This window comes from Polypterus senegalus, chromosome 1 (assembly GCF_016835505.1).
Source record: "Polypterus senegalus isolate Bchr_013 chromosome 1, ASM1683550v1, whole genome shotgun sequence".
Taxonomy (NCBI): domain Eukaryota; kingdom Metazoa; phylum Chordata; class Cladistia; order Polypteriformes; family Polypteridae; genus Polypterus; species Polypterus senegalus.
Window position 1 is genome coordinate 1,095,568 of NC_053154.1, and position 27,158 is coordinate 1,122,725.

At 43.2% G+C, this 27,158-nt stretch overlaps 1 protein-coding gene across 1 annotated transcript in view; it reads left to right on the forward strand.

The window, feature by feature from the left end:
- LOC120517384 (urokinase plasminogen activator surface receptor-like) overlaps positions 1–2,776 on the forward strand; it is a 74,745-nt gene extending 71,969 nt beyond the window's left edge. Inside the window, exon 9 of the mRNA XM_039739673.1 lies at positions 2,592–2,776. Coding sequence (XP_039595607.1) covers positions 2,592–2,776 — 185 coding nt within the window. The remainder of the gene's footprint in view (positions 1–2,591) is intronic.
- The last annotated feature ends 24,382 nt before the right edge of the window (positions 2,777–27,158 follow it).

Here is a 27,158-nt window from a genome sequence, read left to right on the forward strand (position 1 = left end):
AGTGCAACTCTTGGGTGTCTGAATTGGGCATCTTCTGTTGTGAATGTTAGCAGAAGTTCATTTGATGGTATAAGAACAAGACAAAAGTACTGTCAATGTGTTGGGGTCCAAGGCGGTGACCCCGTTTCAGAGGAGTAGCTTTCTTATGGAAAACTGAATGACTTTCATATTGAAATAAGGAGGACTATTAGTCCAGGTGATTTAATCGTTTGTCTGCAGTAGGATCAGCGTCCAGAACAAACACCGACTTGATAGGACCAGAAGGGGTGAAAGTGAGGTAATAGTCCACTCAAAATGTCTTCCTTCACTCAAAAGAACAAAAAGCAACAGCGGATACAGAGTGTGCTTCAACCCCCACACCTTTCCATGATGGCTTTGAGCAACACAGCAGGCAGCTTTGTCGATTACGATGAAGTTCAGTGTTGTCTCTGCCCAGGCTTTATTCAAACTGCTGTGAGAAGAAGAACAGCTGCGCTCTTGCTCAGTCCAGGCAGCATGTGGTGAAGATGTCTGCTGCTACATCCCACCTTCTGCACCTTCTCTTTCAAAGAGTTCTAAATGCTGCCAGGTAGCTGTAGGCAGGTCGATGGGCACATGCAGTGGGTCAGGTTATTCATGTGCCTTGCCACTCTTAGTTTGCAGATCTACACACTTTTGTGGATTTTACAGCTGACGTGTCCTTTTTGCATGAATTACTGCTAAAGAACTCACATATCTGAACCAGGTTCATCTCTTTGTAAATATCTCTCCTGTCCCTCCTTGGACTTGAACAGCTTGTATGTTCAGGCTGCTTGGTTCATTGCTCTAGTCGCTAATTGTGCTTCAGCAGCCTTGCACATCACACCTGTGCACTTGAACATCTGAGCTGGTCCTATTGGTAATGGTGATGTTTTTCTGTCTGTGCCATGTTTGTTCTTTAAGTCTTCTGGTGTTGTACGGTTAGTGTCACTTGCAGGAATGCACCATGCCATCATGCCAAATTCCTACAGCAGGTGTACCAGTCTGGCGACGTGTTTCTGATTCTGTTAGTTGTTTGCCTTTTCTCTTTAAGCAGTTTCCCAATAGTTGAATACATAGCTGACTGCATGAAGTAGGATGATGGTAAGAACTCAAACCTCACTGATCCACTATCTTGGTTTGAGTTCTCAGTCTGAGTGATTTCTTTGTGATGTCTGCATGTTCTCTCTGTGGCTGTTTTAGCTCACCTCTCACATCCCCAAAGACCTGCAGGTTGATTGTCCCCAGTATGAATCCAAACTGACAAAAGAAATCTGACAAATGAGTCGAGCTTGTCCTAGCTAAGCTGTCCCGATATCATATCATTCAGGTCCTTCTTAAAGGTTGTCACGTCTTGGTAGTGTGAACATCAGAGGGCATTGATGCTCCTCAAAACCCAACACACAGACAAAGAGGACAAGTTAAAAGCACCCAGAAACTCTTCACAATGGTTCTCCCACCACCACAGCCACAGCCATCTTCACACTGCCGTCATCATGCAGCTTGCACCATCTGCCACAGCGGCCACAGTATGCAGCAACAGACGCCTGTGACGGCTGCACCAGTGTAACACATCCTGTAAGGAGCATACTGCTAGCAAATAGAGCCACGACATTTACAGCTGATTACCACCCTCTACCCTTGGATGTCAACTAATATCAACTCTGTGTGTCGACGTATGTGGACACCAGCCCTGAAAGAATTAATATCAAACAGAAAAAGTAAGGGTCTTGATGTCCATACTCCACATGTCTTTATCTACTGCCCAATTCCCAACCTGCACTCCAAGTTTTGTAGGTTGCCTGTGATGCCAAGAGCCTCTAGTTTCAGAACTCATCTTCGGTGTGGGACAACTAAGTCAAAGGCTTCTTGACCGGGCACTTTGCACGTCATCTTCTGTATTCGGTGCTTCAGATGTAGGCCTCTGAGAGCCTGCATTGGAACAAGTGGGTTTGTGAAGGATGCTGATACATATGTCATAAGGGATGTCAAGAATTGCTCCTGTTGTTTCAGGTTGTGATGAAGGCGCTCTATTAGCGCTGACCCGACACAGACTGACACCAGAGGCACAGGCAAAATAAACAAAAAGCCTTTATTTTCTTCAGCTGTGGGACACATCTTCCCCGTGCCCCACTGGCCCTACACAGTAAACAAAAAAAAATCAAACACCCCAAACCACACTCTTCTTTCCTCCACTCCGACCAGGGCAGCTTCGTCCTCCTGCTCCCGACTCTAGGACCCTGAGTAGTGGCTGCAGGCTCCCTTTATAGCCCACCCGGAAGTGCTTCAGGTGGTAATTAATCTCAATTAGGCTCCACTTCCGGGTGTGGCGGCATGGGCTCAGGAAGCCTTTGCAGCCCCTCTTGTTGGTGGCCACGGAGCCCAACCACGATGAGCTCCGGTGTTCCATATTACCGGCCCTGATGCAACCCAGGGGGGCTGCCACCAAGTGTTCCGGGGGACATAGCGTGCATCCCATGGCTGCTCCCCCGGATCCAGTGTCGAAGGGGCGTCAAGGTGCACTGTTCCTAATGTTGAATTAATGACGTTTGTCAGTTTATCAGGGTCCTCTTCACTTTGCCTTTCCTCCACAGTATCACGGTCTTGTGCCACTCCGGAGACTTGCAACTTGAGCGTCTCTGTCAACTACGGCTTTGGGAGCAGCACCTGGATTTCGGAGTGCTGTGACTCTGACTTGTGCAATACTGGAAACGGTAAGGCCAGAGTTCAAGGGCCAAGTGGGGACAACTTGGGGGAGGAAGGCCTCTGTGGACATTAGTGTTAGTCTCCATTTGAAATAAATACTTTAATGAATTACCACCTGTCCCACTGTTTATTTTCCTTTTGCCTTTAACTACAGTTTCTGTATCCTATGAGCTAAATGGGATGATGTGCTGTTTGGGACCAGACAACGAGTGCACCAGCACTGTGAGCTGCAGCGGCATTCAAGACTCCTGCTTCAACGCACGTACGGAAATGTCTTGACGTTCTCTCTATGTTAGAGTATGCTGGGGACTTGTTTTACTGTCACTCGCTTGTCTTATCTGCATAGGTTTAGTGTATTTCAGGACGTCTTTGTAAAATACAGCAGATGTCAGACTTTACTGTACATTTGCAGAGGGGTGAAACTACTGCCATGCATTAGAAATGCGGCCCTCATTGTGCTCAGCGGGCTGGCAGTTGTTGTTATTCATTCAGCATCAGTTCCAGCCTTTCACTCAAGTCCTGTCACCTCAAGACTTCTTGGATTTAACTTTAGAACACAAAAAGCTGACATACTTCACAAGATGGAGGTACCTTCATTACAGCTATAGTCACATAAGACTCACTTTCTTGTTGATTTTATTTTCTTTCTAAACTGTTCACTGTTTTGGTGACAGTGACAAAGTCTTCTAAACACACACAAGTCCAAATACAGAGAGGACTTTGGAACCAACAGCGTATGCATAATGGTAGAGACAAAATCAGGGCTGAGTCTGAGGAACTCCACGCTGGAGTCGACGCATATCGTCAGCTTTAATGTTCTGTCCGTTGATCGAGGACTGCAGAGGCCACTGGTCTGATTGTCATGTGTGCCTCCATGTTTAGGATGAGTTCCCGCTTCCCATTGCCAAATGTCATTCTTATAATACTTGCTGTTCCATTTTTGACCTTCTCTAACATTTAGCGAAGTTGAGGTTCAGTCTGGAGTTTTAGGTCCCCAAACTGCATTCAGGCTTTTTGATGAGCAGGATGCTGTTGACACTCTTTAACAAAACTGCATACCACTATAGTGTCCTGTCACAACTCTGCCACTGATTCACATATTCTCAGGGAGGATTACCAGCTGTTGATGACAATTTCAAGACGAGACGCCCACGTAACGCATGTCTGCGGCAGATGGTCATTTCTCGGGGGGTGGGACTGGACCGCATGTCTGCCTGACGGGTTACCAACCGGGATCCCAAGGTGCTTCGTTGTGTGGTGGGTGCGGTAACATGCTGTACCAGTGCATGCTCCCCAACCATACTGACCTGACCTGATGACAATTTCATTATGAAATGGCAGCCATTTTGGCCTCCACCATGTTGAGTTGGCCATGGCCTGCTGTATAAATCACATCACTTTATTCAAACTAATAATTTCTTCTGATTCTGGAAATCATGTTTATGCACATTTCTAAGCAAAATTGAACAAAGACTCATTGTTTGTTATACTTTTTAATGGATTGTTTGTGTCCTGTACTAGAAATGTCCCATCACTTTACTGGTTTGTGCTCATTACTCGCTGGTTTCCATGCTCCATGTGTTTGTCAGCATCTTTTTTTTTATTAAAATCTCACTAATATCTTGTTTTCATGTATACAGTAGACAGTGAAGGACAAGTTCTCATGGGATGTGCCTCCCGGGACGTTTGTGAGAATCCCCTCACTGCAGCCACCTACCTGCATGTTCCTCTCAGTTCTCAGATCAGCTGCTGCCAAGGGATCCTCTGCAACAAACCAAGTGAGTTTATGTGTCCTCATAGATCGATGTCCACATCTGACTTCACGTCTTCAGGTCAGACCTCCACCCTCATGTTGTTGGCAGGGCTGGCACTGTCAGAAGTTTGTTTTTCTTTTTTAAAAAGGATTCTGACCTCATTCTGAGCCTTTGGTCTGTTTGTCTGTTTTGTCACATCATGTTGCTGAACTTGACTTGGATGGTCTCTCATAAACGTTCATTGCCTTTACAGATTCTAGTTTGGTGTGTAATGACTGCTTCTCCACCTCTTCTTGGCAATGGTGCCAAGCTGGACCTTCTTTCTGCACCTCTAATTCCTCTACCTGTGCATCTGTTTTGGAATCACTTAATTCCAGTAAGTGAAATAAGAATCCTTCGTATTAATATTTGTCTAAAATTAACTTGGGTTTTAATGACAGCATACACAAAGCATACACTTTGTAAAGAACTTACACCAGAAGCCAGTGCTGTGATAAAGTATTTGCCCCTTTCTGGTTTCTACATGTGTTGCAGATGTTGAACCCTAAATTATTCCAGATCTTCAACTACAATCTAATAGTGATATGACCTAGGAAGGCCCCAAGTGCAAAAGTCACAAAAAATACTCAAAATGGCCAGTAGAGAGGGAAATAGCATGAAAAGCCCGGCTAGTCACTCAAAGAACAACATAAGATCTTTACAAACATAAAAAAATATTATTCCAAAAAAAGTTCTATTTAACAAGAAGCTCTGAAGAACACAACAACCACAGAAGGCCACAGATAACCACAGGCCCATTACGACTTTCAAGTGGCAAAGTCAAAACCAGAGCAAAGAGTCACAAAAAGCCACACAATCAGAACAATCCAAAAAGCAATAAAAACAGGAGACCACCAAGAGCCCCTTCAGTGAACCACAAGAGATGGCGGGTAGTCCCTGCCTTTATAGGGCTGAGGGCAGTCCCTTAACAGTGATGGACAGGTAGCCCCGCCTCATGAGGAACCACCCACTAAACAGAATACACATTGACACATGAAAAATAAATAATCGACATAGAAGATGAACAAAATAAACATAAAAATGGCATTTGAACCTCAGCCAGGGGGTGAAAGCAACAAATAGTAGAAGAAGTGCACCTGAGTGAGTGGACAAATAACTCATTTCTTTTTACCTATTTTATGTATCTGATGAACAACACAATCAAAACTCTTAAAGAGTTCTGGATGAAAAGAAAAGGAAAGAAAACCTATTGATATCTATCAGCCTTCAAAGGCCTACAAAGCCATGTCTGAGGTTCTGCAACTCCACTGAACAACAAGGAGAGCCGCACTCTGCTAATGGAGGAAACCTGGAGCAGTAGAAGGAGTGGTGGGCCTTCCAAAGTTATTCTAAGGATTGAATAAAACATCCAAAGAACTGCAGGCTTCTCATGCCCTGCAAAAGGACAACATTGAAGACTCCACAAGCAGAAGCAAGCACTGGAAAGCACTACTGGGCAAGAAGAACAGAAATGAGCTTCTCTCATATGACAGAGAGCCTTCTGGGATAACATTCTGTGGACAGACAACACAAAAATTAAACATCTTAGCAGACATGGACCCCAATATGTCTGGTGTAAAGCAAACTCAGCATTCCTCAGCAAGAACAACAGACCACTGGTAAAACATGGTGCTGCTGGAGGGAAGGTTTGGAAGGGCATTGCTACTCTTATTAACACCAATTCATATTAGATTGACTAATTAAACGTACATCTTTGAGATGCAGGAGGACACTGAACTGAACACTGGGAAAAGCTTGAGTGCACAGACCTGTTAGCTGATGTGCAGTGGACATGAGCAGATGGTGACAAACGCAAATTAGTGGGGACAGGGAGTGTGGAAACAATATTTTACTTAATACAAAGTTTTTTTATTGTTACAGTGTTGCTGAATGTTTCCCTCTTGCGCTTGCCAAGTCCTTACCACGTTGTTATTCTCTTACAGATTTGTTTCCCTACACACATTTCTGGCGCTCTTGTGTGTCACCTGAATTATGTAATGTCAGCGCATCCATCAACTACGGACAAGGCAGTAACACGTGGATCACGCAGTGCTGCAGCTCGGACATGTGCAACTCGGAACAAGGTCAGCAGTGGACTGTCCTTCTTCTAAGGTGTCACCTCATGGTCCTCAGTTAGTGTCTGTCTGTGCGTGTTGAGGGGGCTAAATCTTCTCATTGTGGATTTACTGGTGTGTGTGTGTGATGGCTGTGATGTGCAACCTTTCTACACTGACAAAGTGCAAACACAAAAAGGGCAAAGGGGTCCTTAAATTATTCATTCTGGATTTTGAACCAGCTGGACTCACATCATGTACGTCTCTCAGGATTACTTAGCTCGCTCTGTCATGGAGTTAGGAGTGCTGACACCAGAAGTTGTGCCATGTCTGTGCCAAGGCTGTGCTCAGCCGCATCTCACTTTTTTTCCCATCTTATGGCAGTTAACGTGTCTTCTGATCCAAATGGGCTGCACTGCTGTGTTGACAACACTTGCCAAGGTATCCTGCTGTGCACTGGCATCCAGGACCACTGCTTCATATTTGGTGAGTATCAGCTGATTGCTGTCAAGTAAGGTCCGCATCACAACGCCTGCACACCAACACAGCACACTCCCTAAGTTCTGCTATTCTTCTGAACATTTGAACATTATTACTTTATAAGTATTTTTGTGATTAGATGGATAGATAGATAGATAGATAGATAGATAGATAGATAGATAGATAGATAGATAGATAGATAGATAGATAGATAGATAGATCTTACTGTCTACCATGCTACTTGAGCACTTATTCAAAGTGTCTGTGGTTCTCTGTGTAAAGAAAAACTTCCTAATGTCCAAGTCTCTCTGTGATGATTTAATGGATTCCAACTTATCTTGGTATCATCTGCAAACTTGACCAGCTTGTTCTTTATATTCCTATCTAAATCATTTCTAAATATTAAAAATAGCAGAAGCCCCAGCACTGCCCCCTGCTGGACACCACTCTTAACATCAGCTAATTCTGATGAGGTTCCTCCGCTTCCTGTATCTTTGCCAATTCTGCACCCAACTACACTCAGCACACCCTGAACTCCCACTTCTTTTAATTTGATGCCCACCCTCTCATGTGGCACCTCATCAAATGCTTTCTGAAAGTCCACATCAATCGTATCATGTTCTCCACTTTGATCAGATCCTATTGTTGCCAGCATTTTAGTAAAACATTTCCCCAGTGCTCAGTGACTTCTTTAAAATATGTCTCAGGGGTTTATATATGTACTCTGTGGAAGAAAACTCCCCGAGGATGACCGGACAAGTTCAATCAATTTGATTTTTATTCAGTCATAGATGAGTACTTGGATTCTACGTTGCAAGGCAGAAGAGCAAAGTTACATTTTTTTTTTCTATTGGATTTTATTATTTCTTCTTCCTCCCTTTTTCTCTTATTTATAACAAAAAACATAATATCATTTACTTAAGCATTTTATTTTATTACACTAATGAGCCATCTGTTCTTACTTTTTTCGCTTGCCAGATAGACCCTAAAGAAGGAAAGGTCATCTTTCCTGTGTCAAATAGACGAGGTGTTCCTAAAGAAACTGGAAATTGTCTTACAGTATGTCAGCTTACTGCAGTGTCTTATGACAGACGCCTGTATGAACAGCCTGCCGTTAGAGCATAACGCTTTTGTCAGCTATTAACCCTCAGTAACTTGCAAGCGGTTAATTTTTCTTTCACAACTTTCTAGCCTCCTTATGAAATCGATTGTAAATCTCATCTGGTCCTGGTGATTTGTTTGATTTTTAGCCTATTTAATCTGAGCAGCTCTTCTCCCTCTACAATTTCCAAATCCCTCAGTAAGTCCTTAGTAGTCCCTGTTACCACTGGCCGTTTATTAAGTTGCTCACTTGAACAATGTGAGTTTAGAGCATCCGCTATTTCACTGTCTGTATTTTTGAATTCCCTTTTCTGAACCCTGATGCACTTCACCTCCTCCTTGACTGTTTTGTATTTTAATGTGGTGACTGAGATGAGGCCTCATGGGTGGGCTGTAGTGTTTAAATATGGTCTCCATCCATGTTGGGCACTATATAGCCATACATACGGCCTGATTGAGTGCACTGTGATGTCTTCTTTAAGCCATATTTTCGCTCTCCATGCTAATCATATTTTTTAGGCACTTTTTATTCCCAAAAGCAGTGAAAGGTCCCTGATGCGGACTTCATACTGATCGAAGCTTCATGAATTGTGAACGTGTCCTTGGTCTTAAACTCATCTCATCTGTTTTATGTTCAGACAACGGCGTCGATTCATACAGGGGATGCGTTTCGGCGAGTGTCTGTGACAGCCCAGTCAATGCCAGTGCCCACCTGCAGATTTCCCTCGATTCCCAGATTAGCTGCTGCCAAGGAACCGTCTGCAATAAACCCAGTAAGTACTGGACAGGATTGATGGAGAATGAGTGAAACGTGAGGGAACAAAGTCAGCCGCATGATGCAGCCTTAGATAAGACATTACCTTCATTTATTTGTTGGTTTTCATATTTATCTGAGGTGCTTTCAGTGTGGCACCAGTTTATGACACCCTTAAAAGCGGCTCTCCTGGGAATTATGCAGCAGAAACTTTAGAAATGAACAAGAAGAAAACTGTACTTCACAAACTCCATGTTGTTGCATTTTGATCTTGTTTTGTTGGAGTCACAGTCGACTTGAGCTGCTCTGAGAAGAACTGCTGACTCGCAGATGAGGGGCTGGTTCGGAGTTGACATCCCACACCGCGTCTTGGTTTCTGTGGAGTCTGCACGATTTCTCTGCTTTTTGTCAAACATCTTTAATGGCACACAGATAAGGCCAATGGGGGTCTCTAAATTAGCTCGGTATGAGTGTGTGTGCCCTGAGATGGACTGGGACCTGGTACAGGTTTAAAACTGCAAGGTGGGCTTAAAACTCTGCAACCTGCAACTGGACAAGTGGGCTTGATAACAGCTGGGTGGGCCTTCTCTTTAGAAATATGTCTGTGGTTGGCGTGTCACACAACGAATGGAAACAAATAGTTTAATAATTTCCAACTTCTTGTTTGATTATGGAGGTTTGTCGAATGCTGCGGTGGGCTGGCACCCTGCCCGGGGTTTGTCTTCTGCCTTGCGCCCTGTGTTGGCTAGGATTGGCTCCAGCAGACCCCTGTGACCCTGTGTTAGGATATAGCGGGTTGGATAATGGATGGATGGATGGATTGGTAGAATGTTACGATTACAGCGTTAAAGTTTTCATTATTTAGTTTTGAATTTCCTTCATTTGCTGGGTGGATTTTGAGGCAGAAAATCTGTAATGAATGACACATGTGGACGTCCACCCTGTGACACCTGTGTGGCCCAAGAGTGACTTGAATGCGCTCAAGATGGTGTACTTATTTGGCTAAGGGTGCCTTCTTCTTTTTTCTTTATAGACGCAAGTTTAGTTTGCTACAGTTGCAGCTCGCAGAGTTCCTGGGATGACTGTCAGCTAAACCAGGGGACGCTGTGCGGTTCTGAGGCCTCCGTCTGTGCCACGGTGCTGGAGTCGCGGTCATCAAGTGAGACATTACGAGAGATGGCAGCTCATCATTCAGGCTTCCCTTAAACCCTTCCATGTTGTTCTCTTTTACCCGGAATTGCTCCTCTTTTTGGATATTTTGCCCACAATGACATTTCAAAAAATGCCATCTCCACCTCAAGTTCATTTAAACTGAAATGAGCCACTCAGGAGTTTCCATTAGCTTCACATTTTAATATTTATTTATTTTATTCTGCAGTGTGGGGCGCATCCAATTCCTTTGAGAAGTTCTGCTCAACGCCAGACATGTGTAACTCAAGCATGTCCATTAACATCGGCTATGGGAGCACCACATGGACGTCACAATGCTGCACCACCGACCTGTGCAATGATGGAAACGGTGAGAGCGCCTGATGTTTAGAGCCTCTGCTTGGTGATTCTGGGTAACGCTCTGATTTAAGTATGACGTGGACCACCCTGTCCATCCTGACGACTGAGTGGGCTGTTCGATGGCTGATGTGAAGCCTTCTGCACAACAGACTTACCTGCACCATTCATATCAGACACATTTTATAAGACAGATTGACAAAGAAGCGACCGATGCAACATCTGTGGATGAAATCTGCCAAAATGAACTCAAAGCATCACACATGTTACTCAAACAGGGCTGACTGTGAGGAAACCTCTACATTTACACTTGACTGCTGTAGCCCTGGACATGGTGGCCACTGGCAGAACACGGAGGCCCACCAGCAGGCGATTTGAGGCATACAGAGCCACCTTTTATATTCTGTGCTCATTTATTTGCTATGTCTGACAGCTCTGGCGTGCTTTCCTTAGGATTGGTGTAACACTCGGTGAGCTGTGCAAAACCACAAAGCTGAGTGCCAGTGCAGGCACATATCATAAAGGGTGGCACATGGGTGCATGGTCTCCAAGGACTCGAGTTAAACTCTCAGCCTGGGCGCCGTCGGTGTGAATGTTGCTCATTCTTTCTGTGTCCACGGACTACAGATGGCTGCTCACTGGGCCAGTAGACCAAATTTAGAGCCCCAGCTGGTCACTTGGTGGCCACCATTGAATGACATCGACTCGAGTGTTGAGTGACACGTCCTGCGTTATCACTCACATTTTATTATCAATTTGAGAAAGTTTTTATATCTCTGATGAAACTGCCTTCGTTAACGTGCTTTGGTAATATTCTGTAAAATGTATTTTAGAAGTCTTAACTACATTACTGCTTAGATTCTATTTTTTAGGCACTGCAAGGTTTTATATATTTACATAAACGTTCATTTCACCGATGCAGGGAGATGCGAATCTAAGTTGGCATGCAGAAGCATTTAGGCTGGTGGGCATCACATGTGGGTTTCATTTTCTTTTCTTTTCTTTTCTTTATTGTAGTGAAACTCAACACATCAAGCAGCACAAATGGCCTGCTGTGCTGTGGAGGAAGTGACGAAACCTGCAACGAGGTGGTGATGTGCACGGGGGCTCAGGACCACTGCTTCACGACAGGTGAGTACGAGGGGGGCTCGGCGGTGCTGATGCTAATCCTATCAGCTGAATTCCATATCTTCGGTCTTGAAGGAGTTCAAGTTTGGAGACAGTGAGTTTGTTTTGATTTATTTTGGTGGTCCGCTTATCTACAGTAACTTACCAGTCACTCATTTTGCCAAAGTCCCGCATGTGAGGCATGTGCAGGCTGAGTTGGTCTCACTGAGAAAAATTTTAGTCTGATGCCTTGGCCACTTGGCCACTACACATGTATTGTAAAACGAGGACACTGACTGAGGTCCAGGTGACACGTAAAGACTGGCAGCAGAATGTCTGGGGCATCAAATGAAAAACTGTTGGTGTGGGCAGAGGGTGGGCAATAAGAGCCTTCCTAGAGTTTCACTTGAAGTGTCCTGGCTTAGTCATCAGTCATCCATAATGGCAGTAAAGTACAAGGCCACCTGTGTGGACAGTTCACTCGGTACCAGTCGAGGCACAACGAAGACAGTCAAATCCCAGTTTCTGCTTTTATCGTTCTTTTGTGATATGCAGTCACTGCTAGCGTTAGTCTCTGTGCGCGTTGACTTCTCATAATTCTTCTCCTAGGTGCTGGTGGAAGTGTTTTCAGAGGATGCTGTTCTGAAAGTGTCTGCCTCAACCCAGTGGGTGCTTTGACCACCTTACAAGTCCCGCTCGGACCTCAGTTCAACTGCTGTCAAGGCGGCCTGTGTAATAAACCCAGTGAGTGTCTTCTCTCGGCTCCAGTTTACTTTTTCTGTTTGATGTACTCCATCGTTAGTGGATCTTCATCACACAAGTGAACTTTCTGCTGGCTTGGCCTGGTTTTCTGGAGATTGTTTACTTTGTGATTGTCATCTTCTCATTTCATTTTACTAAACATCAAGCCTGTACCTGCATTATGTGAAACAGACGACATGGCTGCAAAGAGAGTGCTGGGCACCTTCTGGAGAGGAGAGCCTGCTTGTGAAATCAGATTGCAATGCGTTCAGTGACCTCGTAGATCTGGGGGGTGAAGTGGCTGCTGATTTTTATTCCTACATAATTACATTATTAGAGACCAACTATTGCTGATGAATGAACTCCTTTTATTTGGCAGCTTGCTAGGGTGTTTATTCTACCACATCAGGTCATTTTTATTTGTGAATTTTTCATCCAGATGTTTTGTGGCCTGGAGCAACTGGTAATTCTCAGTCCTTGGCTGTTATTCTCTTCCATTTGCTTACAAATGTTTCATTTAGACTTAATGATGAACACCCAGGCATAGAAATGAGGAGTCGCTGCTTCCTTTGCTGCTTGAATCTCACTGTGATTGGTCAGCTAATTAAGAAAATCAAGAAAAGGAGTGGAAAGTAGCAATGCAGAGAATTCACTCGAGCTCCATATGCGCAAAGCATACAATTATACAACTCCAAATTATATATCGAGCACATCTGTCTCGACTAAAACTCTCCAACCTGCGAACGTTGCAACCAAGTCCCAGCCTCAACTGGGTCACATGTTCTGGGCTGCACCAAATTAACATTATTCTGGACGAAAATTTTTAATTACCTGTCAGACAGCCTTGGACTCACAATCCCTCCTAACCCATTAACAGCTGTGTTTGGGGGTCTTCCAGAGGGGCTTAAAGTGGAGAAGGACAAACAAATTGTGATTGCATTCACTACACTGTTGGCACGCAGACTTATTCTGATAAACTGGAAGAACCCAAACTCTCCTCTTTTAAGTCAGTGGGAAACCGATGTGTTATATTATTTGAAATTGGAAAAAATCAAACATTCAGTTAGAGGATCCGTACAGACGTTTTTCAAAACATGGCAGGATCTAATCAGTAATATTTTAAAATAAGTTTATAAAGCACAGAGAATTTATTAAATTAGGTATGTTTACAAGCCTTAAATTTAACGTCGTTTAGCTTGCTCTCTCTCTCTCAGGGGTGGGGATCGATCTGTTCTTAACTCAATTTTTCTTTTTGTAAAAACTTGATTGCTTTGTATGGACTGTAATAAAATTAATAAAAAAAAGAAAATCAAGAAATGATTCAAATTGACAATGTCTTGGGAGTCTTAAGAAGAAAGGTATTGAATATTAAACATGAACAGCAACAACATTTATTTATAAAGTACATCTCCATACAAACAGTGCAGCTCAAAGTGCATTACAATATGACAAAGAGAAATTTACATGAAAAGAAAACAATTAAGATTAGGCAATAATATTAAAAACTGAGTAACCAAAAATAAAAAAGGTAAAGACAGATGGTCGGGATGATAGAAACCAAAAAAAAAACTTCAATTAGGATGGAGAAAAAAAAAACAAAATCTGCAAGGGTTCCAAGGCCAAAAAGCCTGGCCAGCCCCACTGGGGACTCTACCTAATATAAATGTCCTTAAATCAGTTCTCTTGTTTTCTTGCTTCACATAACAGTATTTGATGATGCTGGTCTTGTGGACAACATCAGATTGGCTTCATCAGCAGTAATTGGCTTGTAATGAAGAAATTCGGGTGGAACAAAAAGCTGCAGCCACTTCGACCCTCCAGGACCAAACTTGAGGGCCCCCAGTGTTTAGTAGGTAGTTTTACGTCTTAGCAGTCATCCACAATGTGCCCACTGTAGGAACAGCAGCAGAATTTTGTTAGATTAGAACACAGGAGATGAGCTCTATCCACAGCCATAAGCGGTAGCTCGTAATCAACATCGTAGTGAAATAAAGCAGGAAGGGATTGAAAAACCAATAAACACACATGAAGCCAAAAAAAGTCACAATCAAAAGCAGAGTCACAACTCATTAACCAGAAATTATTCAGCACAGCAAAGGGTTTCAAGTTTTAAGGTTTGGGTTGACAACCAGAATGTGCACAATACTTCCATGTTTGATTCATTTCGTTGTTTCAATCTCTTTTTCATTTTCCCGTTGTTATTGTTGTATTTGAGTTTTTATTTTGACCATCAATTCTGTTAGGTAGTTGCCATCTATCCTCTGTGTTCTGTGGGTGGCACCCCAAGGGGCAGGGACACCTTGACATGAAGACTCTAAAGAATCTAAATTTTAAAAGCCAATATCCCCAATTTTGGGCCTAGTTTAGGCCAAAGCCTCAGCTAGCAGTTGGGAACTAGTTAGGTTGTGGTGAACTTTTTCTGGGCTGGCCAGTAAACGTCTTGGCTTGCTTTCCCTTGTAGTGTTTATGGCATTATTCCCCCCGGCTGGGGTATGAATGTTGTTTTACGTTTGTTTTGTTCATATCTATGTTAACTGTGTTGATTATTTAGTCTCTTTATATCACGTGGATTCTCTTGTGTTCCTTGTGTTTTGTGGGTGGTCGGCCAAGAGGTAGGACTATCAAACGACTGCTTTCTGCCCTGTAAAGGCTGACGACAATCCATAGTCCTCTGTGGTTCATTCCGGATGTACTTGTGGTTCTGCTTGTGTATTTTGCTTTTTGAATTTTTTGTGAAGTCCTGGATTTTTGACCTCATGCCCTGTTTTTGACTTTACTTGCTGGAGTTTTGATTGGGACTCATTTGCCTTTTCTGCCTTTCACTGCTTAACAGAATTTTCTTGAAACTCATTCTGTTATTTATAAAGATTTTTCTTGTCCTTTTTGTGTGGCTGGCTGGGGTTGACGGTTTCCCCCTCTAGTGGTCATTTTAAATCATTGTTTGCGACTGTTTAAGTCATAACGCTTGTGGTTGTTTTTGTTTTTGGAGGCCTCACACCCATTTTTAAATCTCAATTATAACAATGACACACACTTTATTACACTCTCGACCCGGATATGTTACCCACTGCACTCCTCCAGCTGACATGGCCACGACAAAGTAACCATCCAGAATTACACCTCAGAAGGATGACAACCATACAAGGATGACACATAGTGAGGAAAAGAAACCAAGGAACGTGCAGGGAGACGAGAGAAGCAGGGAGTCTGAATTCAAAGTAGACGAGCGGTGACGGTGCTGATTTGAATGCACAGGTCATTCCTGGCTACCACTTGTGGGTTTTGAAGTTGGGTAGCCAACCTATGAAGACAGTGTGTGGTAGTTTTATCACAAATGTTCTTGTCCTTTTTTGCTTTTCTTATGTTTTTAGGCTCCAGTCTGATCTGCAATACTTGTAACGTGTCTACTTCCTGGGAAGCTTGTGGCAGCCAAATAAGCCAATGTGGGTCTGAGCAGACTACGTGTCTCACGTCTCTGTATGCAGTCAGCACAGGTAAGAGGAACTCGCTGTATGCTTGTATACACATACGGTATATCGTAGGATTCATTTTAACACATTTTATGGGAACACTTCCAAATCCCGGCCCTGGAATTTCCTCTGAAAATCCCAATTGAACAAAATTGTATGTAGAAAAAAATCTTAATTCAATTTTTATATTGAATATCTGATTAAAGAGGCTTGTTAAATTTTTGTAGACAGCTTGATGTACCACCTCTTATGAGTAAAGTTAGTAACTGTCAGCTTAATCTAAGTGTTTGAATCGTGCGTGTTCTTGTACGTTGTGTGCTTGTGTCATCATGCGTTTTGTGCTCCTCCTGTGTAAATTTAGATTATACATGTTTGTATATCTATAATTATAATTTAATTAAAATGATCTATTTTTTTGTCTTCATTCTTTTATTTCATCACTCAAAATGGTGGCTGTCACGATTTGTGATTCTGGACATCTGGCAACCCTTCCTGGCAGCCAATATCGAATAACAGGAAATAAAATTAGAATACCCATGAAAAAATATCAAGTTTTGCATAATCCACATGTCACTTATCCAGTCTTTTCCTCACAATGTCCAAAACACTTGCATTGTTTGCTAAAATGCTGCTAATTAAACACTTTTGGAAAATTCAGGCATTGCACGAAAGTGCTGTGTGTTCACATGGGCTTGAGCTTCTGAAATGAAGACCAAGTTCTTCACTAGTGAGTGAGGGCAGAGGAGGGTCTGCTAACAATGGCCATTGTTTAAATCACCTCATTTCTAAAACCAAACGTGTGACGACCACCAATGTGTGCTCGCTTTTCTTTTAACGTTTCCATACCTGTATGATTTTCTTCAAACTAATAGAAAAGGAGCAATAAATGTAATGTCCTCACCCAGGGGCCTGTGGGGGTGTTAATCTGGCCTTGAAGTCACATTGCCACAGCAGATGGCCGCATGACAACATGAACGAGTGGGACGCTACTTGGAGCTGCGTGACTCATAAACGTCAAGGAATCAAAACTAAAATGTTTGCTGGTGTCTGCTGTTCTTACACTTACTGTATCTCTTTTTCCATGAATATCTTTAACTGCTCTGTTGGTGCTGTCAGGGAGTACCAGTAACTCTAGAATTACATTTGAATAATAAAAAAGCATTTCATTTATTTCAAAATATGAAATTCAAAATATAAAAACAGCTAATTTCAAAAATGTAAAACTGAAAAAACACAGAAAAGGGCAAGAATAAAAAATCATTTAGAATACTAGAACTTCCACAAAATTAATGAAAAGATTCGAACCTCCAGAATCCTCATTGAAACAATTGTGTCCTCAAGTCAGAAGTAGTTGAAGAATCAATCAGTGATAATATTTACGACCTTCAACAACTTTCTTGTGAATTTGTTGGAAACTTGAAAAGCCACTTTGGTGCTCACAAGCTGGGTTTAAGTTGCATTGAGTACGTCTGTCCTTTGAGTTGACCCAGCATGTACCTGCTGTATTAAAGAAACTGCATAAACACGACATTCATTACGTGCATTTTGTTCATTTTGATTGTTCCTTCATAATATAAACACGAGACAGAACAGTTCAGTCCAAAGACTGGTTGAGTAAATCCACCATTTTGTATTCCTTTGTTTCTTTATTCCTTTCCCAGGTGCGTACACTTACAGCGATTTTGTGCAAAGCTGTTCGACTGAGAACGACTGTAATGTCAGTCTGTCGATAAACTTCGGATCTGAGAGCAAAACCTGGATAAGCGAATGCTGCAGCTCTGATCTGTGCAATGGAGGAACAGGTAGGCCTCTCCATCTTCTGAGTTACTCTCAGGACGCGTATACCAGGTGGGACAACAGGCGCACTCGGGACCACCGCCTGCAGGGCCTTCATGTTGCTAAGGGGTCATTTACACGTAGCGGTGACTTATTGTGTCCATGCGCAATGGAAGTCACTAATTGTGAGTCTGTCTTGTGGTGCTAATTTCAGGTTTGCTAAAGTAACATTTTGTGGTGCAGGTGATGGTTTTATCTTTTACATACTTTGGACATTTGAGCTCAGTGCTCTGGTAACAGGCCTAGTCAATTAGGACAATGCTAATTTAAGCTGTTTGACAATGGGGGTCTTATAAGACATTCTGTTTGCTTCATCATCTCTACATTTGATTGTTCTTTTTTCGTTACAGTTGCTGTTCCTGATAATTTCAACAACCTGACATGCTGTGCAGGAACCTCTGGTGCTTGTGACAGTGTTGTCAAGTGTGAAGGGATTCAGGACCACTGCTTCATGGCGAGTAAGTGACAATGTCCATTGAGACTTCATGGGTGGGCCGGGTGGGTTGGAGCAGCTAATGAAGCCAGCTGCTTCCAAAGAGCCGATGACACTGTTGGAACTTTTCTTCTGCATATGACACGCTTTTGGCATTCGTAACTTTCACAACTGTAGCATCTTCTGCATACTTAAGTCTGTCAGGTACACAGTCATTGAATTCATTCCAGCTCGGACAAAAATGAACACAATGTTAGAATGGGGCGATTCTTGTGCCCCCCAAGCTAGTCTTGTGTCCCTGCAGCAAACTGCAATAGACAACATGGTTGGCTGGCTAGTATTCTGGATGGGATGAGTGGGTCCTTAGCTGGCCTGGAGGCCTTTTAATGGACGGATGTGGGGGGACGAACACCACGACCAGGTTGCTTAGTGGTACCAGTCCTGGTCAGGAAGCTGTTATAATGGAGGGAAACTGTTTCCCCAGTACACTGGATGGCGACATCCCTCTGGCATGCTTCCTCCTCGGACACCTGCAGGGCTGCACAGGAGTTGTAATTTTGGTGGGCAGCCCTGTTGGGGTCCTCAGATGCTGTTAAGGTGACCTTCTGAAGCACTCCCGCCATGTGGAGGTTCCACCTGACCTGGAAGTGCTTCCTGGATGCAATGTGGTAACGCCAGGCGTACTCCTGGGTCGGGTATAAAGGAAGCTGCTCCACTTCACCCGAGGAACGAGAGTCAGGAGAGGAGTTTGACGAAGCTCACCTGAGAGGAATGGAGAATGGAGGAGTCTTACTGCTGGTGTTGTGGAGTGCGTGTAAGAGATTTGTGAAAATAAATTCATTTATTTGCACGTGGAACTGTGTCTGTGCTGCTCTGTCCGCCAGCAGTCAAAAGACACAATCAGAGGTTTCTGAGCTCAGCTCGACTCACAAAAGATGGAGTGGCGGCTCTGTGGCTAAGGATCTGTGCTGGTACCTGGAAAGCTGCTGGTTCAGATCTCGTTACTGCCAGGAGGGATCCTACTCTGTGGGGCCCTTGAACAAGGCTGTATAATGGTTGACCCTGTGCTCTGTTAGCAAAGTATCTTAAATTAAAAAATCCTTATGACTTTTCTTTCAAGACGTGTGTTGCCATACTCTTTATCTTAAAATGTCGCAAGTTAGTGGCCAATGGAGTGTCTGATTGGATTTCATTTGGTGACAGACCACAAGTTTGAGCGCTGTGCAGGTGGACTGCAATGGTGGGTCTGTGCCCTGATGAATGTCAGAATGACTAAGGGCTCATGATGTTGCCCAATACACAGGCACCTGTGCTGTCGGATTGTCCTGCTGTGGCCAGGTCTTTAAAAGCAAACCTATGAGGGCCTCCGTTGTCGTCTGTGTCAGTCACCAATATGTAGAACATGTCAGATGTGCTGTCATTGTGAGGCATCAGACTACAGTGTGCCATGACCCAGGTGTCCATGTTCATGTTGTCACTGCTGTCTTTTATAGATAATGGATGGATGATGGGCTGCGCTTCTCAAAGTATCTGCAATGCTCAACTTGGCGCTCTCATCAAGTATGGTTTGGAATTTTCACAGATGACCTGCTGCCAAGGATTCCTCTGCAATCGACCCAGTAAGCACACTTGAGCGGTGTGGTAAGGGCTCGGAACTACGGGGCACACCTGGCACTCCTGGCACTCACTCCGATAATAATATGACACTTTTTATTTCCTGTAACTTGTTTACACCGCGTGACGCTTACTGTGTATTATACTGTGTGTGTGCTAGCAGGCCATCCATCCCACTGAAGAGCAAAACAGTGGAGGGTTATAACAACGGTGGTCCTGCAGGGGGAGGGAGGAGTGTTGTGCTTATTTAAACAATTCATTTATATAAAACAATTTTAAGTGCAATTTTATAAATAAACTATGGAAGTTCATTGCACTCATCTAAGGGGGGCATTTTCTGGTAGTTACAACTTAGTATCTCATAACTAAGAGATAAGGATCACGATAAGATCTTGTGAGGTAAGGATCTCGTTAATTAGGACTTAGTATCTCATTATTTCAAGAAAAGATAAGAACTCATATTTTGAGATTAGGCCTCAGCTCAGCATTATGAGATCCGTCTTGTGATTATGAAATACAAAGTCATATTGTTAAGATCCTTATCTCATAATTATGAGAAAATGCCCCTCCAGAATGTTTTTCTTTGGTGAATGCAATGCAAGTCCATAATATTTAAAAAGTGATGATCACATATCATGAGGATATGTGGAAGTATCAGGCACTTTTCTCCATTAAAACAAGCAGTGCATATTCACATTCATTTTGATTAACTTTTTACTGTCAATGGTGGTCTGCAAACAACAAATAATTAGATGGCCACCAGTTACAAAAGTGAATCATAATGGAGGTACAGGCAGACATTTTAAAAGAGGAACATACAGTAATGGAGGTTCAGTGCCAGACTTTAACATTGCACTCCATGACGTGCCAGTGTCCCCTCTGCTTGATGACATTTTGCTACTGCCAGATGCTCTGATTTGTTACTCAAATATTGCTGCTGATTTTTATAAACCGTTTTTGTACTTTACTGGCTTGTCAGAAAAGCAGTTTGTCAGCACTCTGAGTTTTGCTTAAACCCAAACCTGTGCATACTTGATAAGCACTACACTTCAAGACATGATTCCATGAAAAAAATGAAAGATATTATTTCTGAGGGGTGCCTTAGGTGACAGGAGAGAGTAAAAGTGAAGGTGGGACACGTCCAGCTGACCTCGCCTCGGCCCCCGTGCTGCCTGTCCGCATGACTTTCCTCCACACTGTCACCTCAGTCCTTAAGTCGCGTGTTGTCGGGTGGCCACGTGAACGGATGGATCTACAGTTGCCTTCTTAGATGAATAAGATAACAAAAGTAAAATACAAATATATCTCATTCTTTTATATTTTCATTTTAGCATCTCTGTTGGCGTGCTACAACTGTCCATCATCCACTTTCTGGGAAACGTGCAATTCTTTGCAGTTTTGTGCAAATTCTGCTTGTCTCACCTCTGTACAGTCGATTCAGTCAAGTAAGTAAAAAATAAATTCTGAAGCAAAAAAACAAAGATAAGAGGATAATCAAAAATGTAAATCAAATGTAAGAATGTAATTGTAAAAAGTGATGCTGTGTCCAAGGGATGATGCAACAGCAACCATTACTGCGCCAGTAGGCTCTCCACACATTAGCTGTTAGGTAGTGAAGGGATGAGAGAGACAGGGGATGATTAGGGGGCCAGAATGAATGAGGCCATGGTGGGCAGTTTAGCCAGGATATTCAGATAGACCCTACCCTTTATGAAAGAAGGCCCAGGGATCTTTAATGACCACAGAGAGTCAGGACCTCAGTTTTATGTCTCATCCAAAGGAGCACCGTGTCTCTGTTGCTGCACTGGGGTACTGGGATTCACACACAGACCACAGTGTATGTGCCCCCACACCTCTCTCAATATCAAGCCAAGCTTTTCCTAGATGGTCTCCCATCCAAGTACTGGCCAGGCCTGAACTTGCTTAGCTTCAGGTGGATGACCTGTTCTGAAGTGCAGGTGGTACATCTGTGTAGAGGAAAGCCCCCCCAAAACACCCTGGACTGACAGACTAAGGAAGTTAAATGTCTTTACATCTGACTAAAGGCTACCACATGGGGACCTGATGCCGCTCATCCGAACTCTCAAAGGTATCAAGAAATTTACAAAAGAATCCTGTGAATTATATAAGGCACAATGTTCTTGAGGACATTGAGTGGAGACTAAGGAACAGGACATTCATGATGGAGTCCAGGAAGCACCTCTTAACACGAGCGGTGGTGGCAAGCTGGAGAGTCAAGTAGCTTTGTCATAAATGAACCCCAAAACCCACACTGAGAATGTTCAGGCCTCCTCGTGAGACCCCCATCAGGAGCTGGAGAAGGCTCCGAGTTGGTATTCCACCTGTAGTTCTTATTTGTTTAAGGTTAAGGATAAACAGTTGAATTTCTTCCCATTCCCTTTGCATTCAGGGTAACTTGAGTCACTTAAGATGGTGACAAGCCATAATTGTAGCCCAGACGTCACCTCACATATCTGAGAGGACCTTACACCCAAAGTATCAGACAATCGGGTCAGCCTGGCTGTGAGTCATGTGTTTGTCTTCACGTCCCTGTCCTTCATTTTTAGATGGCTACTCCTGGACCAAGACTTGTGCTGGTTTTGAGGTCTGTAACCTGAGTGCTTCCCTTAACTACGGCAGCGGGACGATGATGTGGATATCAGAGTGTTGTGCCACCGACCTTTGCAACAACAACAGGGGTGAGAATGCAGCTTTATAAGAAATAAATGATACAATTGCCCCAGAAAAATGAAGTATGCACAGTTATGGCACCTGGTCAGCCAGTTCAAAATGTGTCATCTCCTCCCAAAACAGCAAAAGATGGCAACGTAATGACTTTCTTTAGATTCTTCTCTTCTCCCAGACTGGCGTGTTTTGTATTTGTAAAGAATAGCCGACCACCCAGGCAGTGTGATTCACGGGGACCACCTGTACAAACATCTCTTCAATCTGTTGTCTTCTCTTTCTGGTGCCAGTCAATGTGTCCAGTGATGCCAATGGCCTGGTGTGCTGTGCAGGAACAAATGGAGCGTGTGAGCAAACGGTGGACTGCGTGGGCCTTCAGGACTTCTGCTTCTCCTCAGGTTTGTAGCCCTGACTGCTCCTGTTTTTATTCCTCTTGAACATTTATAATTTTTAATTGCTTACTTTTCTGCACACCCCCTCCAATGCACTGCTGTCCAGGTCTAATCTCTGCCCTTTGGCCAGTTTAACTCTGAACCCGCAGTGACCCAGTGGGTGCAAAAATGACATGACTTGAATAAAATAAGGTGGTGGCTTGGTGGCAAGTACTGCCATCTGATCACATCTGTAACTTGAGTTCAGTTTGAGGGCCGTGTAGCATTTGTGTGGTTTCTCAGTGTCCCTGCCAGCTTTCTTCAGTTTCCTCCCACCTCTGAGTGGAGTGGCACAGCGTTTCTTGCTGCTGCTTCACAGCCATGGACATCTGTCTGTGTGAGGTTGTCATGTTTGGCTCTCCTGCTTGTCCTGTGTCCCAAAGTCAAGCAGATCTGACAAATTTGGACCATCATGGGTGCACATGGCGAGGGGATAACATGAAGTCAGATGAGAACTGACAACACGTACTTCTCAGGACAAACTAAAATTGTTTTGACTGGCAAAATGAAAAAATAAAGAGATGAGCAGAATGAAAGCAGCTCACATAACGACAATCTCAAATACGTCTGCCAACGCTAGATGGTCAGGTAGTTCTACTCTCTAATGAAGTCATCAGAGAGTGGAGACATGTTACATTTGGAGTAGTACATACAAGTAAAAATGGCACTGTACCCTGTGCATGTGACAAGAAGGGCCCCATGAACTTATGAACTAAAGCAGAGAGATGGCAGGTCAACGTGTATTGGAAAAGTACAAAGTAAGCTAAGAAACATTTTGCCTGGCCTGCCTCGTGGCCTTGGTCTCTGTGAAGAGTCCTGCTGTTTAATTAAAGGATTCAAAACATAAAAGTTTTAATTCATGTGATGTAATTCATGTTTTGATGAACTAATTCCATTTTGTTGTCAGGTCAGGATGTCAAATTTTTGAATGATGAGGACTGTTATTAGCCCATCGTTTAATATCTTTGTGAGGGGTGTACCTTATGTCTTGTAGTGAAGGGAGAGGCAGCACAGACTTTTGCAGTGTTTGAGATGTTTCAGGTCAGGATGTCAAATGTTTTGAGGTCAGGATATTCTACTCACTGATGAGGACTCAGTGTTGATTAGCCCATACAAGTAAGGACTTCACTGGACTCTGAACTCGGGACAATAAGGACCCTATAAACTATTAAATAAATGTCACTTCATTAGTTATTCTCCTGCTTTGCTTTCCTGAAAATTCAGACTAATTCTCGTTATGTTATTAGAACAGGAATTTCTTATTTACATTTATCAGTTTGTAAAACTACAAAATTCCATAAGTTTCATTACAAAATGAAAGATTAAGTGCTGAATCTGCATAAAGTATTCTTGTATGTTATGAAGTTGTTGGAATTCCCTGAAAATTAGTTTGAAAATGACGTTTCTTCAGGTGTTCCACCTCCTTAATGGTATAGTAGATGAAATTGAAAAATCGTCTGTTAGTTACAACATGGTTCTTTATACAGAAATATCACTTAAGGTGGTTGTGGTTTTCAGTTGGAAGTATCCTGTCTTGTGTTTCTTTTGGCGAGTAATGTGGTTACAACAAACCCACTTGTTCAGAACTTCCATCATCCTCTCGCATCAGCACCTCCAGCTCATTACACGTACCTCGGTCAGCTGAGAGCTTTGATCCCTCCGTGGCATCCTGGATTTGTCCCCAGATAACCTCCCAGTGGGTGGAGCCTGACACATCTCCTGTGGGAGACACCCAGGGGACCTTCACTGGCTTCTGTTGATCCATAGGAGCAGTGCCTGTGACCCTGAGGTCTCAAAGAGTGTCACAATCCTCACCCTGTCACGGGGAGTGAGATGTTTGGTCAGCACCAAGTGTCCATGTGCTTTGCTTGATGAATTACTCTTCAACAATCTTGAAGCACAGCTGAGCGGTCAGACCGTTTTGTCTGATTGTTATCCTGTCTACATGGAACAAATCAACAAAAGGCTGATTTTGACATAAAAGACAATCTTCTCATCTCCCTTACAGCTTCTGGTCTGAATACGTACCTCGGGTGCGCCTCACAAGGAGTTTGTGACAATCTGGTGGAATCTTTTCTCATCCTGGGCCTTCCTGTCGCTTCTAATATCACTTGCTGTCAAGGGGACCTGTGCAACAAACCCGGTAAGGGACATGGACAACACTTTTGGTGTTTTCAAGCCATTCTGTGATAGTTAGGGTAGCATGGTAAAAGAGCAGACAGCACTGGACCAAAGTTTAGGCCCTAGAAATGGGGCCTCCTGTGTCAGCTTTGTGTGTCCTCTCTGTGTTTGCATGTGTTTTCGTCCCATAGTACAACTGACAAGGTATCAGTATGATTAGTGAATTTGATTAGGTCAGTGCATCAATGCCCCTCAGTCCTGCTGGCACACATTGAAGTAAAGTCCATCTACACATGAATACGCCTCAGATACACATCCAGATGGGTGAATGGAGGTGATGTGGGGCGCTGCTTATGCTGTACCTACAGGCGTTTCAGTGAGAATTCTAGATACCATAATATGTGACGTGCCTATGCATTTCACTCATGTTCATCTTAGATTTAAAACGTGATGTAGAGACACCGGGGTGTGACAGCCATCAAGACTGCAGCCTCAGTACTCGTGAGTTGCGGATTGGAATCCTGAGGCTGGCCGCACTTGATTACATTGGGGTACAAGACAGTGACACAGAGTTTGGATTCACCAACATCCACATTTTCAGTTATATTTAATACATTTACCTTGAGGCTGAGAAAGAGACAACTGAGCAGTTTAAACAAACCGTATTACAATTCATAAAGAAATGGGCATGTAAATGTGTCGAAGTCATCTGCCACGGAACTGACTTTAAGTTGATGTGACTGTGTGGTCCTCCTCTGTCTTCATCATCAGGCCCTGCTGACAACTGCGCCTGTTTGTGCTGACTGGAACAAGAAAGGAGAAAATAAGAAAAGATACACATCACAACATGAACACGTCCAATAGACATGGCCTTCATAATGTGACATACATAAAGCCGATAATCACATCACATTGTGACCATGAGGTTGTAGCTTAGCTTTGTGTTCTTTCAACTCATACTTTGAGAATTCAGTAGAAATGGTCTTAATAATCAGGACTGGTTGAGTCTGATGGAGTGACACTGGTGCTGACATGGAGAAGTGACAGATTCCACTTTGAAAATTCAGAATTGACTTCCAGTGTGGAATAACAGAAGGTGAAATCAGTAAGCTCTTGAAATACATTTAATTATTTGCATTTATATAGCGCTTTTCTCACTACTCAAAGCACTCAGCAATTGCAGGTTAAGGGCCTTGCTTAAGGGCCCAACAGAGCAGAGTCCCTTTTGGCATTTACAGGATTCAAACCAGCAACCTTTCGATTGCCAGTGCAGATCTCTAGCCTCAGAGCCACCACTCCGCCTAAGGTCATTTTCAGCTCAGAGACAAATTCTATCCACAAACTATCAGGCTACTCCTAAAACAAATGCTGCCCTCTGCTCTTGTTATAATAATAATTTAATAACAAGTTCCATATACTCTCTTCATATATACAGTATGTTGCATTCATTGTATGTTTTTCCTCTTTTTCTTTTTGTATTCCTGCCACCATTCGGAGGACCCATGCAAGTCAGAATTTTATTATACTCTGACAATAAGTTTGAAGCTGAACTTTGTTAAAAGCGTTGCCTTCAATGTGTCTTAGTCACCAGGTTGACGTGTCTGAGTTGTTACTCTACGGATTCCTGGGACACGTGTGACAACATCTCGATGACATGTACCATCAGTGATGCGGTGTGCACATCTGTCATGGTGTCAAAAGCCTCTGGTAAGTAGAAGAAGTGCATTCTGGTGCTTTGCCAGGCCTCATTGTGTGCTTGTGTTGTCTGTCTGCCTCCTAAGTCTGTGGATTTGGACTGGGGTGATTTTAGCCAAACTCTGTTTGTATTTTAAGGAGAACATCACTGTGGTACACTTGGAGGACACAATGGTAGCTGACCCATCACAGAGTAGTGATGGGGTGACAAATTTGGTGTATATTGACGATCATACATGGATGATTGTTTGTCCGTATTATCAAATTATTTCCACAAAACACAAAGCAGAATGCAAAATAATTTGTTGAATATGCTCAGACCCTTTGACTTTTTTCACATTTTGTTATTAGAACATTAGAACAATTTGGACGAGGCCATTCAGACCAACAAAGCCGGCCAGTCCTATCCACTTAACTCCTCGAGTTAAACATCAAGTTTTGAAGGCCCCTAAAGTCCTCTTGTCTACCACACTACTTGGTCACTTATTTCATGTGCCTGTGGTTCTCTGTGTGATGGAAAACTTCCTAATGTTTGTGCGAAATTTACCATTAACAAGTTTCCAATCGTGTCCCCGTGTTCTTGAAGAACTCATGTTAAAGTCTCCGTCTTGATCCACTGGACTAATTCCCTTCA